Source organism: Rhea pennata, chromosome 9 (assembly GCF_028389875.1).
Source record: "Rhea pennata isolate bPtePen1 chromosome 9, bPtePen1.pri, whole genome shotgun sequence".
Classification (NCBI taxonomy): domain Eukaryota; kingdom Metazoa; phylum Chordata; class Aves; order Rheiformes; family Rheidae; genus Rhea; species Rhea pennata.
The window spans coordinates 27,499,923-27,514,828 of NC_084671.1; the positions used below are offsets into that span (position 1 = coordinate 27,499,923).

General features: G+C 54.9%; 1 protein-coding gene across 3 annotated transcripts in view; it reads left to right on the forward strand.

Moving 5' to 3' along the window:
• The window catches only part of EPHB1 (EPH receptor B1), a 79,881-nt gene that overhangs the window by 51,081 nt on the left and 13,894 nt on the right, over positions 1-14,906 (forward strand). For 2 of the 3 annotated variants that reach the window (XM_062582787.1, XM_062582786.1), the window contains exons 4-7: positions 4,186-4,341; positions 7,825-8,160; positions 10,743-10,924; positions 12,636-12,798. In XM_062582787.1, the coding sequence (XP_062438771.1) occupies positions 4,186-4,341; positions 7,825-8,160; positions 10,743-10,924; positions 12,636-12,798 (837 nt within the window). The remainder of the gene's footprint in view (positions 1-4,185; positions 4,342-7,824; positions 8,161-10,742; positions 10,925-12,635; positions 12,799-14,906) is intronic. The other variant, XM_062582788.1, reaches the window with a different exon arrangement.

The following is a 14,906-nucleotide window of genomic DNA, read 5'->3' on the forward strand; positions in this document are numbered from 1 at the left end:
CTTCCTTTTCTCTTCGTTTAGCTCCAAGAAGACCCTAGGCTGGTGGAGGTGTTGAGTGGGAGTAGTTTGAGGAGACGTGTCCACGCATAAGCGGGCTGACGGCAGCGCGCCGCCATAGCAGGGTGTCGCTGGCAGCTCGGCCTGGGCGCTCGAAAGCGCCTTCCCGTAACTTCCGAAGAGCTTCTGGTGCTGCCAGACTGCCCCGGGCGTGTTGTGTTGTGGCTGACAGCTGGAACATCTCCGGGAAACTCCGAGTAAGCCGCGAGGACCGTCTGAGACGAGTCGATGGAAACGGGCTGCTTTGGAAGTTGTTGTCAGAGCGTCTGCTGCTGCGTGCCTCTCGCAGCCGAGCAAAATTGGCGCCGCCGCCCAAAATCTGAGGAAGGGAGGACGCGTTCGGACGTTAATTCCTGCAAGAGGCCGTTTCCGAGAGCGGAGCCGGTCCAGTGGTTTGGAAGTGGCCGTTAGGTGAAAGCTGGCCAACGTTCGAGATCGCTGCGTGGAGGGGAGGAGGAAAAACCCGCGCCGAGGGCTGCAGAGTTGCAAAACGCCACGGCTGGTTATCTGCCTCCTCGTCTGCAAGCACGCCGCAGGTGCTTAAACGCGAGGCAACGGCTAGTTAAGCACATCGTTAATCTTCTCCAGCCCACATAATAAACAATCAATTAATTGGCACCCGGGATGAAGACGCGCGCGTTGCAGGGCGGCACGGCTCGGTAGCTCGCGGAGGCAGAGCCTGCTCCCGCTCCTGACCCGAGACGCTGCCGCGGATCGCGAGCCCGCGCGCTCCGGGAGCCGCTCCTGCGGCAGCCCCTGCGTCAAGGAAACCGTCGCGCTTGCCGTCCGGGCGCTTAAGGGGCCCCGTGCTGCGTGGGTTTCCGTAAATCCCGCGTGCAGCGCGCCGCTTTCCGTGCGCGGAGGACAGGATTGATTAAGAACAAGCATCACTTGTGCGTGTGCAGGGGCCCGGGGCCCGGCAGCAGCCTGGGTGCCCAGGTTTTATGGTTCAGCTACTGTGTTGGGGTCTTGCTCAACCCTCCCTAGAAAGCAGAGCGGCTTGGGCAGAGGTTAGGTTTGGGAGCGGAGGGCTCCGGTACAGAGCGGTCGAGGGAGGAAAGAGAAGGCATCAGCCCCGGCTGAAGCTGCAGGGGAATTTAGGCAACCATAAAATAATTACAGGAGAGAAATGCTAATTTGTAATAATAACAATTAGGAGACGGGCGCGTGCAGATTACAGGAATTTGCGGATAAGTGAAGTGATGAAAGAAACCCAAGGACGCCGTATTGCAGGATGTACTTTGTTCTGTTATTTTGACAAGTGCCGTTTAGTTTAATTGTAATTAGGAATAAACAAAACCCTTTAACTGAACCACCAACATGCCCATATGCTTAAAAATGATGCGTGTTCATATTAATGTGACCCTCTGGTCCTCGTCCTCCTCCCGCGCTCTCCTGTCGCGTTCCAACTAAAATTGGATGGCTCGTTCCCCAATACACGAGCCTTCTCCTTCGGTTTCTCTGAAGAGCCCAACACGTTTCAGATGGTTTTCAGAAGTTCTTCTGGCTCTGCAGCTCCTCTGTGGTGATAGCACTTAAAAACAGACTGCTGGGGAGCTCTCAGCACTCGCGGATTTCAACGCTTGCTCACTTGAGGGCTCAGTCGAGGAGGAGGTCACCCCGAGGCAGGACTGCGAATAAATGGAGTTCCACCTTGGAAGTCTCCAGGTCCATGCATGGATAGGTCTTCTGCCTTGCCTAACTGATGAGACTTGGTGTCCCTTTCGTGCCACGATGGGGTACTTGTGTAGGGCTTGCTCGGGTGGAAGAGCATCACCTCTCAAGTCTTTTGTCTGTGGCTGTTTCTGAAGCGCTCGTGCCTGAAGCCACCGCTAGGGCTGGGGAAGGTGGAGAGTCGTCGTGGAGGCACGGCTCCAGATGAGATACAGCCACACCGGAGAGAAGAAAAACAGTAATTGTGGGGAAGCATCTTGATAGATTGGAGCGCTTTACAGAGTTTACTATTTCTTCTGCAAGTGGCTTTGATCGATGCCTGACCTTTTGCGGATGCTAGATGTAATAATTTTGCATTCAAAGCAGGAATCAGGTCCAAAGTTTAAGGTGGACCCATGGATGCAGTACCTCTTGGATGCTCCCTGGCATACTGCATTTTTCCAGCTCCTTCTGAAACCACACGAGCAAAGGGCAGGAAGGGATGGCTTGGATCGGACTAGCCAATAAATCAGTCGATCAGCTGGAAAGTCGGCCCCAGCTGTCTGCGTGGGTTGCCCAATCCTTGCCAGGCCTCGCTGTGTCAGCTGCCGTGCCATGTTTTAGTCCTGCTGCTCAAATGTCAGATGAGAAAACACACAATCTCCTTCCCAGAGGCTGTTCCCATGTCAGAAATATAGGGAAATAGAGACCTGGGTGATGCTCGCATGGAGGGGAGGAGGAAAGGACAAGCAGAGATGGTAGCTGAACCCTCTGAAACGCCGAATCCCCACTCGGGCTGTTAGCGGCATCGGAAAGCGCCAGCTCATTTCAGTCCTTTGTAAGACACTGGTTGCATGCCGCAGGCTGGGGAAAAAATCCCCTGCATAATGAAATTGTAAAATAATGCTTTGATTTATTCTTTTTTATCATCTTTTAATATCTGGAAATACCGTGCGAGCAAGAGGCCTTCATGAATTTTGAATGACAGGTTAAAGGGCTCCAATAAAGATTAGATGGTCCACTATCTCCCAAGGAAATTGCATCAAAGTGGTTACTCCTGCTTGCTCCTATTAATTTCCTCTTCAGGGCTGCTAGGAGATGCCTCATATCCTGACGCGGCAGACAGGGGCTAAGAGGCACTTTCCATTATCTCAATCATCCCAGTGTTTATGAGACACTTAGCGCGTTTCTTTTCCGAGCGATGCTGCGGGGGTGATGGTGTTGTGGGGGGAGAGCTGGGAACAAGCTGCTCGGGGGCCGCTGGGCTCCGTTGTGAACTGAGGAGTTGTCGACCGCCGGGCCAGAAAATGAAGATGTCCCCCCTGTCCTCATTTCTTCGGAGAAGCGACATCTGGTTGTTGAGATTAACTCTGTGGTTGAAGGCATGTGCTCTCCTCTGCCTCAGGGGCTGCCCTGCTTTGACCCCGTCCTGCTCGTGAGATGGTTGTGGAGGTAGCCTGAAGCTGGGACTGCCCAGAGGTGCCCACGGCACCACGTTGGTCTACATGGCAAACGTTCTCTGAGCAGGACTCGCTCCCTGCTTTGCGTGAAGGCTCCTAGGTCCTCACGGAGTCCCATCAGCTCCACGCTGTGGGGTGTCAGCGGTGCTTGTGGCAAGCACATGTCCTTCTGCACGCCTGGATGGAGATCTGATCTTTCTGATACACATGCCAAAATACCTTCTCCATCCTGATTCCCTTCACAGGAGTTGTCTGTGTGCCTTTATTGAATGCCAGGAATGCTAGGGTGCCTGAACATCTGTTCCTCAACAGGTAGTTGGGGAAAGTCCACTGAGGACCAGCAGGTGGGACATGGGTGGGCAGAGAGGCCTAGCTGGAGAGCAAGTGAGCAAGTGCCACGAGCTGAGACGGGCTTTGCCATCACTGCCCAGCTCTGAGCAAATTTGCTGTGTCCAGGACATCAGGATGTCAAGGCTATGTCGCAAGGCAAGGCATCACACCATACTGCAGGAAAATAGGTTAAGAGAAAATATCCTTAAATCAGTATCCGTGTGCTGTTGCTTCATCCAGGTTAGACCAGGCACCCGCGTAGAAAATTTGACCTCAAAAGCACAGGTTGCTTCTCTGCAGCTGGGCTTACCTAGAGGGAGATTAAAAAAAAAAAAAACAATGAAAATCAGGATCGTTTGGTGTTTGCAAGCCAATAAGACCATGCAGGGATGGCCTCATGGGCTGTCCCCAAGACGGGGCCCAGCCAGCGGGGACCTGGTGGGGAGGACGGGGGTGCCAGCACCCACCGATCCCCCCCTTTTTGTCGCTGCTTTGCGCTGTCTGTGTAATCGCCGAGCAGAGAGGCTGTTGGCTGATGAAAGCTAGGGATTAAAGTTGTGCTCGCGTGTGTGGTTGGGACTTTTTCTCTTTGCTCAGCGTCCAGGAGCTGCCAGCCACGGGTGATGGCTCCAAGACACCTGGCAACGTTCAGCGTCCAAGCCTTCTCCTCTCCCTTCTCTTGCAGCCTGCCCAGCGGGGACGTTCAAGGCCAGCCAGGGCGCGGGGACCTGCGCGCAGTGCCCCGCCAACAGCCGCTCCACGGCCGAGGCATCTCCGGTCTGCACGTGCCGCAACGGCTACTACCGGGCGGACTTCGACCTGCCGACGGCCGCCTGCACCAGTGAGTATAAGGGTGGCGTGATGCGTTGGGAGGGCTCGCGAGGTCTCGCTCCTTTCCACAGGAGCAAAATGCTGCAGGTTTTAGCTCACGGGTGGCCACCTCACCCACATCAAACACCCATCTGTTACCGCACAACGCGACGGTAATAGAAATGCTACGAGTGTCATAACGCCGGTTCGAATCCCTCTATCACCACGCCGGCGTAAGCAGATGATGATGTGTCACCCTTCGCGTAGCTGCTGATCTTCCCACGATGCCACTGTAGTGCGCCCCAAATGATGAGTAATGGGACAGTCCCGCAGCCCACATCTCCAAGAGCTATTTGGATTTATACTTTCCCGTGGCAGTGACGGCAGAGATAGTCCCCCAGGATAAACTAGAATTTAAAGTTATCTACTAGCGCTGTCATGTTCATCGTCTTGCAGATGGAATATTTTTTTATAGAGCAGAATGTGTATTAAGCATTGGTATTCTGCATGGCTCTGTGTGTGATGCATCATCCTGCTCAGCCGTCTGGCCTAGCAGCCTCAGATGGCAGCAGCGCTCTTGAGCCAGGCTTTCCATTAGAAAAGAGCACAGGAAAGGGCTGGGAGCTCTCAGCAGCTGGTGGGCTTCACAGCTGGTTGGGTTTGTTAGTCCCAGGCTTGACTTCTGGACAAATTACCCCAAGGAAATATGCTCCAGGCCATGGAGTCAGTCCATCATGTAGTCAGGACTTTAAACACAACGAGATTGTGGAACAGGGTAAGCAAAGATGCTCTCTTCTCCTAGAGCTGGGAAAGCTGTGTTTGGCAAGGAGTTCTTTGGTGGCTATCGAGTGTCTCTTCCCCATGTGTCAGGTGTGTATGCAAGGTGAGTGTGTGACACCCCCTTGGAGAGCTGAGCCGTGTAGTTCAAACCTCGAAGGTGGACGAGGTCCGTGCTGGTGTCTGCAGGAGAACACATCGGCAGCCAGGACGTTCTTCTTGGTGCTCTTGCCTGGATCCCTGCTCCAGAGAGCTGTGGTTTACTGTTTAAGGTGTGTGGTTTGAACTTCATGTGATATTTCTAATCTGCAGCTCCTGAAGATGATTTGGCTGGACTGCAGATGTGCTTTGCTCAGTTTAATATATGGAAGCCACATTTTGCAAGCGTGGCAGGACGTTTCTGGCACAGTGCAACCTGGCTGTAGACATGTCTTCAAGACGGAGGTTGGCTGCGCCGTGTCTTTTGCTGAGCACGTCTCTCTGCGCTCAGCATGCCCTTGTACCCTGGGAATCCGCACGGATTTCTGCATTTGCACTTGGATCTGCTAAGATGCACGTGATGCTGAGGAGTACCTGAGACATGCACCTGAAAAAAGAAATCGATTTGCGTATTCTGCTGGAGCTGTCACGAGCTGAAGGGAGTGATAGGCAGGTAGAACTGTGCTGCATAAGCCTGCATTTTTGCTCTATCTTGTTATATAGCTGATTTACAGTACACTACACTGAAGGAATACTGTATAAAAAAGTCCATTTGTCGATTTTTATTTCCTCTCATTAAAGCTTAATTTTAAAATATTCTAATCTGAGGTGCCAGCTGTTCGCTTCCAAAGTTGGTGTGTGCCATCGCAGTAAATAACACTGTGCAGCTACAGATGCTGCTCTTTACTAGTGCAATAAAAACGTGGCAGTGCGTTTTTGAAGTGTATCCTCCTAGGTGGCTCCCGCAGGCCTCCCGCGCTCTGCGCAGAAACACTGGCCGTTCAGCCCGTAAGCGGTTCGTTATCTCTTAACTGCGAAGAGGAGGCCTGGTAGCCCGTCCGACTGCAGGAACCTTCTTGCATGGCTTGCTGGAAGGGAAATGTTGCAGGTAGCATCTCCCTCTTCCTCGTTTCTCTGGTTGTGTTTAATGTCTTGGCTGAGGCCGAGGGGCTGGAAGCGCTAGCTGCTGCCGAGCGTCAGGGAGGCGGTGTGCAAGGTTGTCCCAGCGCAGAAAGCCTCGGCGGGCGATGTGAGCAGTTGCTTTGGGCTCTGGTGGATCCTCCCTTTTCCCAGATCCTTCAGCATCTTTGTCGCCTCCAGCTCCCAGAGAGGATGGGTTCGGAGCGGGGCCGGAGGCTCCGGAGCAACGCGAGGGGCCGCTTTGGATTTGCAAAGCGGCTCCGGGGTTTTGCCGGGCCGGCTCGTCCGGGCGCCGCGCGAGCCGCCTGCCCCGGCCCCTCTCTCCCACTCCCCGCGCCTAATGAGAATAATTTGTCTGCATCCTGCTAATAGCATTCCTCAGCGTGCGCGCGGGCAGCCGGGAAGCTCCCCGCAGACACTTCTCCTCTGCACGGAGCGTGCGTCGCTCTCTTAACCTTTCCTCAGAGGTCGCATCGTCGATCGTTTTTATTGCACGGCTCCAAACTCTTCCCGGCGTGCCGAAGCCCTTCTTCTCCTGCGCTTGAAGCCGGCCGCGAGCCGTGCCACCTGCACGGCAGAACAGTTCCCTGCTCTCCGTGTCTTAACGTCGCGTGCCGGAGAGCTGCTTGCGTTTTCGGCTGCGCGGTCGCGCTGGTGACCCGTCCCAGCGGCCCCCCAGGTCTTTCTCGGTGGCCCCGGCCGCCCGAGCAGCCGCGCGATCGGGTTTTTGCGTGTTGCGTTACTCTCTCCCGCCTGAGTCACGCGGCAGTTGTTCCTCCTGAATCTCGCTGTATCGATCTGAGCCCCGTTTCGCCAATATGTGAAATTGGTGCTGTATTTAATTCCCATCTTCCAAAGCAGCTGTGATTGCTCCCAGCTTGGTGTTACCTGCAGATTTGATCAATGAACTCTCTAGTCCGACATCCAAGTTGCTAATAAAATACTGAATAACGCCGGGCCCAGAGGAGAACCTTCCTCAATGCCATTAAATACCCATGCTCTCAACTTGAAATATTGAACCATTAATAACCACTTTCCATTTCTGACTTTCTTTTTGCCCATCACTGCTTCGTTTTTGTGCAGTTCTATCCAAGTGACATTTCTCCTGCTGCGATAATCTGTTTGAGGTACTTCTGTGGCCTCCATGTAAACACTTGAGGTATCTCAGCATCTCCCAGTCATTAAAATGGATTCATCTTCACAGCACTCTGCCGCAGAGCTGCTCTGCGTGTTTTCAGAGCGAGAAATGGAGGTATTCAGGCACCAGAAGGTTTTTGGTAGAGCAGGGCTCTGTATCCACGTGGTCCCCATCTGACACCCAAACTAGTAAGCCCCTCTCTCCTGCCGGAGAGATGCCCACTAGTGCGGATAGGGTAGAGGGTGGTGCTGAAGTGACAGATCCATGAAAGCCTGAGCCTGAACCAGGCAATGATGTGGAGATTAAATCCCTCCTGAGCCAGGAGGAGGTGAGTAGACCTCAAAGTCTCTTGACTGTGGACAGGGCTTTAGGGTGTCCTTGTAGGTGCTCGAGTTGCGTGGGCTACCTCTGAGCTCCAGAGCAGAGCTGAGCATAGCATTTTGTGCGAGGACATGTATCAGCCGATCTGCTTTCCACCAGGTGTCCCGTCCGGGCCCCGCAATGTGATCTCCATCGTCAACGAGACGTCCATCATCCTGGAGTGGCACCCGCCGCGGGAGACGGGGGGCCGGGACGACGTGACCTACAACATCGTGTGCAAGAAGTGCCGGTCCGACCGGCGCACCTGCTCCCGTTGCGATGACAATGTGGAGTTCGTACCCAGGCAGCTGGGCCTGACGGAAACCCGAGTCTTCATCAGCAGTCTCTGGGCGCACACGCCGTACACCTTCGAGATCCAGGCTGTGAACGGTGTTTCGAACAAGAGCCCCTTCCCGCCGCAGCACGTCTCCGTGAACATCACGACCAACCAAGCCGGTGAGTCCCAGGGCAGTGTGGGGTCGGGACCTTCTGCAGTGCGTGGAGCACTGAGGTGGGGGGGTTTTCAGTCATGCCCTTGGAGTTGCAAACTCAGGGTGTTAAACAACATCTGGCAGATGTTGTGTGGCAGCAAGACCAAACGTTCAGGCAGATGCATCCAGAACATGCTCGAATACGAGCGTGTGTAACAGTCATCAGGAAGGGAGAGTTAAGGATTAACCATGCGTCAATGCAAATAGAGTATCAGAAGTCTGTGATCGTGAGACACGGTCAGATTCTGCAGAACGTGGCACTGCCGGAAAGCTGCGTCTCTGCTGCACGTCCAAAGTCGCCTTGGTGGATGTGAACGATGTGCCGCGTGCGGGGTTGTGCCTGCGTGAAGCCTTCTGAGAGCCCTCCTAGCTCCTGGTGCCCAGCTCACATCTCTGCTGCTGCTGTCAGCAGATGGGAAGGAAAAGGGTGACCATGAGGGGGAAAACGGAGGAGGGAGCACAGCATAGCCCTGATCCTGGCCCGGAGTACGACGGGAAACAAGAGCCGGAGGTGACGGAAAGCTGTTTGCTTTGGGAGCGGAAAGGGGCTGGTGGTTTCAGCTTTGCGGCGTGCGCCTACCACGGGCAGCCCGTCTTAATGGGCTCCCGCAGGAGAGCACGAGACAGCAGCCTGGCCTAAATCCTTTGGTATGCCGGCTCCGGGGAATGCCAGTCCTCTCTACCTGCCGCTCTGCTATTCCCTCATCTCGCGGCGGCGCGCGGCCGGAGCGTGGATCGTGCCCGTCGTGGGCACAGCGCTCTGTGTGCCGAGCGGCGGGAGCACCGGTGGTGGCGGGGCGGTGCGGAAAAGCGCAGCAATTAGCAAAACAGCAATCAAGCTAAGTGTTTAATTTCCAAAAATGAACATCTTCGCCGAGCGGATTTGGAAAGACAAAAACTGAAGCATTAAATACGCCGGATAAACAAAGGCAGTGCCGGACTGTACACGTCTCCCAGCGCAAGGGAGAGGCGCCTGCAGGCGCAGAGAGCGGGGACCTGCAGCCCGGCCCATTTCCCGCGAGGCCGGAGCCGCGGAGCATAGAAAGAAGGAGCTGGACTCAATCACCCATGCGGCGAGAATCTCTCCTTTCCCTCTGCCCGGTGTGGGTTTCACCGGCGCTGCAATATGCTGTGCGGAGGGGATGCAAATCGCTTGATTTTTTACAGATTTGCTCAAAAACGCAGGGAGGCACCGGTGCAGAATCGGTGCTGGGAGGCTCAGGCGCTGGTGGCTGCTGCGCAGGTGCCGAGAGGAAGGAGGGCTAGGAGCCGTGATGGAAGCGTTCAGGCTTCCTCCCGTCTTGGGAAATAAGCTGCCGGCACCGTGGTCCCTGCGGGATAGCCGGGCCCGGGAGAGCCGCGTTCGGGCTCTGCGGCTGCGCGTCCCCGGGGAGCTCCGCACGGGCCTCGCCAGGCATCCGCCTGCGACGCCGTGATGTCCCCAGAGGACCCAGCAGAAAATTAACTTGTTTAATGAAATGTAAGTCGTGTTGCTGAGTGACGCAGGGATCCTGCAGGAGGGAAATCAGAGTATTTGGAGAGGAAACACGGAGATGAAATTCAGGGGTGAGAATGAGCTGGGAAGAAGGTCGTGTTCTGGAGGTAGGACAGACCCCGTTAATACTGGTGGGTGAAAGAGTTGCCTGTCAGCCTCTCCCAAAGAGCAGCAGTTGCATGCTGCTTTGCTAAGAGTAGACCCGGAAGAAACCTTAGCACCTTTGGGACGGTGCTGAGAAGAAGCTGTGCTATGAAAATATGGGCTGAAGGCCAGCCGAGATCTGATCCTGGTGGCTAAGGCTGCCTCGAGATCCTCCTCCAGGAGCGTGGTGTCCCCAGGGCATGCACGGAGGTCTGGAGGGGGGCATCCCTGCTGAATGCTGTCCCCTCTGCGGGAACGGAGAGAGCTTTGCCCTGTTTGCCCCGGTGGGAGACATCCTTGGAACAAGAGCTCCTTTGTTACTGAGCAAGTCTAGGGAGAAAGAACCCCAACGATTTCCAAATCCCTCATTAAAAATAATAATTGGTTCAACTGTTAGACCTCCCCCGCTGGTTTGCTGCTCTCGTTCCACGCGAGCTGTTGAAATGATGCTCTTCCCCCATGCTTACACCCAGGAGCCTGGTCCATATGGTGAGCAACCACAGACCATGGCAGTTGGGATGGCTCCTCACGCCTGGGAGGTTTTATCCTGCCCCAGCAGAATCCTGCTTCGTGGCGTGCAGCAGGGCTGGCCACGGTGGCGTGGGGGAGCAGAGCGGCACTCGGGACGTCCTCCCGCAAGGATGGCTGCGGTATCCTCTGTCCTCTTCACGCCCTTCTCAGTCCCGGATGGTTTCACAAATGCTGTTTTTCTGGGCTTCTTGGAGGATTTGCTGCGAGGAGTCCAATCGTGCCATGCCATGTCTTGTTCTCCTTCCCGTCAGTCCTACCCCTTTCTCACCCTTCTCCTCTCCGAGGCAAGTTCTCCAGCATTTTCTCTCCCTCTTTCTCTGGATGCCTTAATTCCCTTTCCCCTCTCCGTTAACTTTCCCTCCCGCCTTTCCCCACAGCGCCCTCCACCGTGCCCATCATGCACCAGGTGAGTGCCACCATGAGGAGCATCACGCTGTCGTGGCCCCAGCCGGAGCAGCCCAATGGCATCATCCTGGACTATGAGATCCGCTACTACGAGAAGGTGAGCCGGATCTGCACGCCTGACCTCAGCAGCACCATGGGCTCAAGACCAGCAACGGTAAGCTCAGACAAAAACCTCGGGCAGGAGAGAGGGCTGGGGCCCCACAGACTTCAAGCCATGCTGGTTTCTCTCTGTACCTGGAGGCTGCTCAAAGCCAGCCTGGTCCAGAGGTTGCTGAGAGAGGGGAATGCTGGCAAGCTTGATTCAAGCTCTGTGCTGGGGAAGTCTGGGTGGTGGGACAAGGTGCATGAGAAGCACTGATCTGAGCAGGATTGAATGGAATAAGGTGCACTGGAGAACTTGTTTGCCTGCTCTGAGGAGGGCCAGGGTGAAGCGTGTCCTGCAGGGGGGCTCTTTGGGTGGAGAAGGCAGAAGGTTTCCCCAGGAGCCTGTCCACACCTCCTTGCTCTTGAGCATCGTCATCACGCTCCACCTCACTGGCCGATCCATCCGAGTCAAGCAAACGGGGCCAGGGAGAGATACACTGGGATATGCTGGCTGGCCCCCGCTTGAGGCTCAGGTCCTGCAGCTCGTAGGTAGTGGCCATGCTGCTCTCTGAGATGCGCGGCACATGGCAGAGCAGTGCACGAGTATGGAGATGGTGTCAGGAGGAAAGGAAGGCGAAGGGCAGCTCCGGTGAAGGTTATCACGGTTGTCCCTGTGTCTGCTGTCCTTAATCACACCCTCCCTGCTGGGTCCTTTTTGCAGGAAGCCGTTGTTCGCCCGCAGGGGACAGACTCTTGACCCGTGTAATGAACTGTGCCAAGCCCAAGCTGTTCAGACTCTCCTGCTTCATGCCAACTTTAATGAATTTCTTTAAATGTGAATAATTAGATGATTTCACAAGCGGCCCATTTAGAGCCAATCACCAGGGAATGTTGTAAAAATGAAACTGGAGACACATGATATTTCCACAGATCTTTAGCGTAGGGATCTGTGCCAACTTAGCAGGGACAGGAGGGCTGGGGCTGTCAGCAAAAGCAGGTCGCCCTTGAACTAATTCGAGTAGGGACACCGAGGTCTCGTAGGGTGGGATATGGCGTTTCCAGAATTGCGTGATTTTTCTGGATTGTGCAGGAGTGTAAATGGTTGCAAGGCAGGGAATTCCCTCCTGGGCTCGGCCCGCGGGGTCTCTCTGCTCACGAGCGTTTCTTCGTGCTGGCTCTGAAGGCTCTTTTATTGCCTTTTCTCCTTTTGCTCCGAGTTATTCCCCATGGTCCAGCCTACGCAAATGCACCGCCTCCTCCTTGTTTGCACCATTCACGTAACCTCCAGATGGAAAATTCCTCTGGCTTATTCCAGCCGCCCGAAGGGCGGACCGAGTTCGGAGGTGCACTTTGCAGCCCAGCTGTTGCAGGTCTTTCCTGAAATTACTTCCTTTGAGGATCCTGGTCCCATTTTCCTCCAGCAGCCTTTCCCAAGACATTGTCAAATATCCCTCCACACCCAAAACCATATGCAGAACTCATCCGGGCACAAGCGTTTCAGGTCCTTGTTTTTTCCGAGCGTCCCTGGGAGGGAGGAGGGGGACGGCAGCTCTAACCAGGGATGCCGGGCCGTGTTTGATTCGGAGGGGGGCTGCACGTGGAGGTTAGGCCTGGCTGACCCAGCTAGCCCAGGCAGAGGGACGAGGCGCGGGGGGCTGGAGCTTGGCGCGGCGCGCGCGGGGCAGGAGCCTCGGGGCCGTGGCTGCTGCTCCCTGAGCAGATACAGCTTCTCCTGGGGGGGTATCCGAGCTGACGGCTCTGCTCTTGGCTCTGCCCCGCAGGACCACAACGAGTACAACTCCTCCATGGCCCGGAGTCAGACCAACACGGCACGCATCGACGGCCTGCGGCCCGGCATGGTCTACGTGGTGCAGGTGCGGGCCCGCACCGTGGCCGGCTACGGGAAGTACAGCGGGAAGATGTGCTTCCAGACGCTGACGGACGGTGAGCGGCGCGACGGGGCATCCTGGACAGGGCGGCGGGAGCAAGGGGAGCGGGGAAGGAGGCGGTGGCGCCGCCAGCTAGCGCGTCCGCCTCTAATTGGATTAAATGAACTTGTCTCTGCAACCCTCTCTCCCGGCGGGCAACGTGGCAAAAGCCAGGTGATTTACAGCAGTGTCTTATTAATCGCCAGCTGGAGGAGTAATCTGGTTTTGAAGCTCTCAGCACTGCTTTCCCCCCACACTGTTGCGGTGCTTTTTTGTCTTTGCTGCGTGCGTCCGTGGCTCTGATTGCAGCCCGGCGCGGGGGAGACCGTCCCGGTCCCCTCCCCCCTGCACCGCGGCTCTCGCCTTTCCAGACTTTTGACTCGTCCCTCCTATGGATCGATCCTTCCAGCCCTTTCATCGGTTTTGTAGCTCTGCTCTGAATAACGTCAATAATAAGATGCAGAGAGCAGAGCAGAATAGATGGATGAAGAAGAGCCGTCATCCCCCTCCCTCTCTGGGCAACGCGTCACGCATAGGGGCGAACGCCAAGTTGCAAACCCACCCAAGACTCTCTTGGAGAGCGTCAGATTCGCACCCGAGCCATTTTGGGGGCAAATGGGAGCCTAAAAAGGACCAAGTCGTCTCTCGATGCTGGTTCCTACCTTGGGGTGGTAGATTGGATGCAAAGAGCAATCTCATGAGCTTCACAGCTTTTTCTGGCTTCCTCGCTGGAGTCCTGCTGTGGTTCCTCTGGTCCCAGCTGTTCTCTGCCCAGAGTCTGCTTTAAATACTGAGGGCTTGTGGATTTTTTTTTTTAAACTGGTATCTCCTGGCTTCTAGATGAATCCAGGAATCAGTGAGTGAAGCAGGGCTTCTTTGATGGTCCTTCTGGGGCATGGAGGGAGCCGAAGTCTCTGCGGAGAGCCCGTAACGTGTGCACCATCATCTCCTCATGTTCTTTCCCTTTTTGCAAGCTTTCCTGCTTTGGGCTTTGCTCTGCTAGAGAGAAAAAAAAATGAAGTCTGAAATAGATGGAGATTAATTCAGCAAGACCAGCTGCATTTCCTAAACCTGTTCCTCCACGCGACCCACGTGGAAAACCTGGTGTTTGCCCACGCGAGTGGCTTTTAGCCACGCAAAGCTGCCAACAGCAAGAGTGTCCATTAAATAAGAGCTGAGGCCACTCAAAAGAAAGAGTCCAAGCAGCTGAAGGCATCGAGGTCGGGATCTGCGACACGGATGCGCGGGACCGTCCGGCAGCCTCCCGGGAGGCTCCTGATTTTGCTTGAATTTTTTTTTCATACCTGTCGTGGGTTCTTTCGGGTGGTGGTGCCACTTTGAGCGTGCAAGAGGAAGAACACGCAGGGCGGCGGAGAGGACGGAAAGGAGAGCAGCTCCCCCCTCCACGTCTTGAATAGTCAGGATTAGAGACGCGAGGAGAAAAATCCTGCCTCAAATAAGCAATTAATTGAAATTTAATAAGAATGGATATTGTAGATTATTAAATAATAATTGATTGTTAGATGAGAATTTCTCAGGATTTAGGCAGCGTGCAAGAGATAAATCTAGTTGCTAGTAATTAACTGCAGAATGGGGAAATGCAGATAAAAGGGTGCTAAACACTTTGGAATGAATTTTATTTTAACCCTTGCTTGTGGCTCCAGAGAGGTCTCACTGGCGACAGCTGCGAGGAGATGGGTGGTTTTTCCATCTGACTGCAGAAGCAGGGTCCCCCGTGCTGCCCGCTCCCGTAGCCCGAGGCAGCCGTACTGCCAACCGTACGGGCAGGAGGGCGAGGGCAGAAGCGGGGGAGATGCCCGGAGGTGGAAAATGACCTTTTTGGGGATAACCTGGAACGCACGTGTCCCATCTCCAACACGACAGCCTGTGCTGTCTCTATCCATTAGTTAGATATCACTACACAGGCACGGAAGTAAAAAGGTCAGGCCTGTTTCTTGTTTACTCTGCCGTCCTTTTACACCTTAAATGGCCTTAAGCTGGATACAAACATCAAATGCCCTGGGTTCTTCAAGTTGGCCTCCATCGCCATCCCCCTTCAAATCGTGTCTTCAGCCGCTGTTGCCTCCCTTTGCCCCAGGATCATTGTTCTTTGGCTTTTTCGCT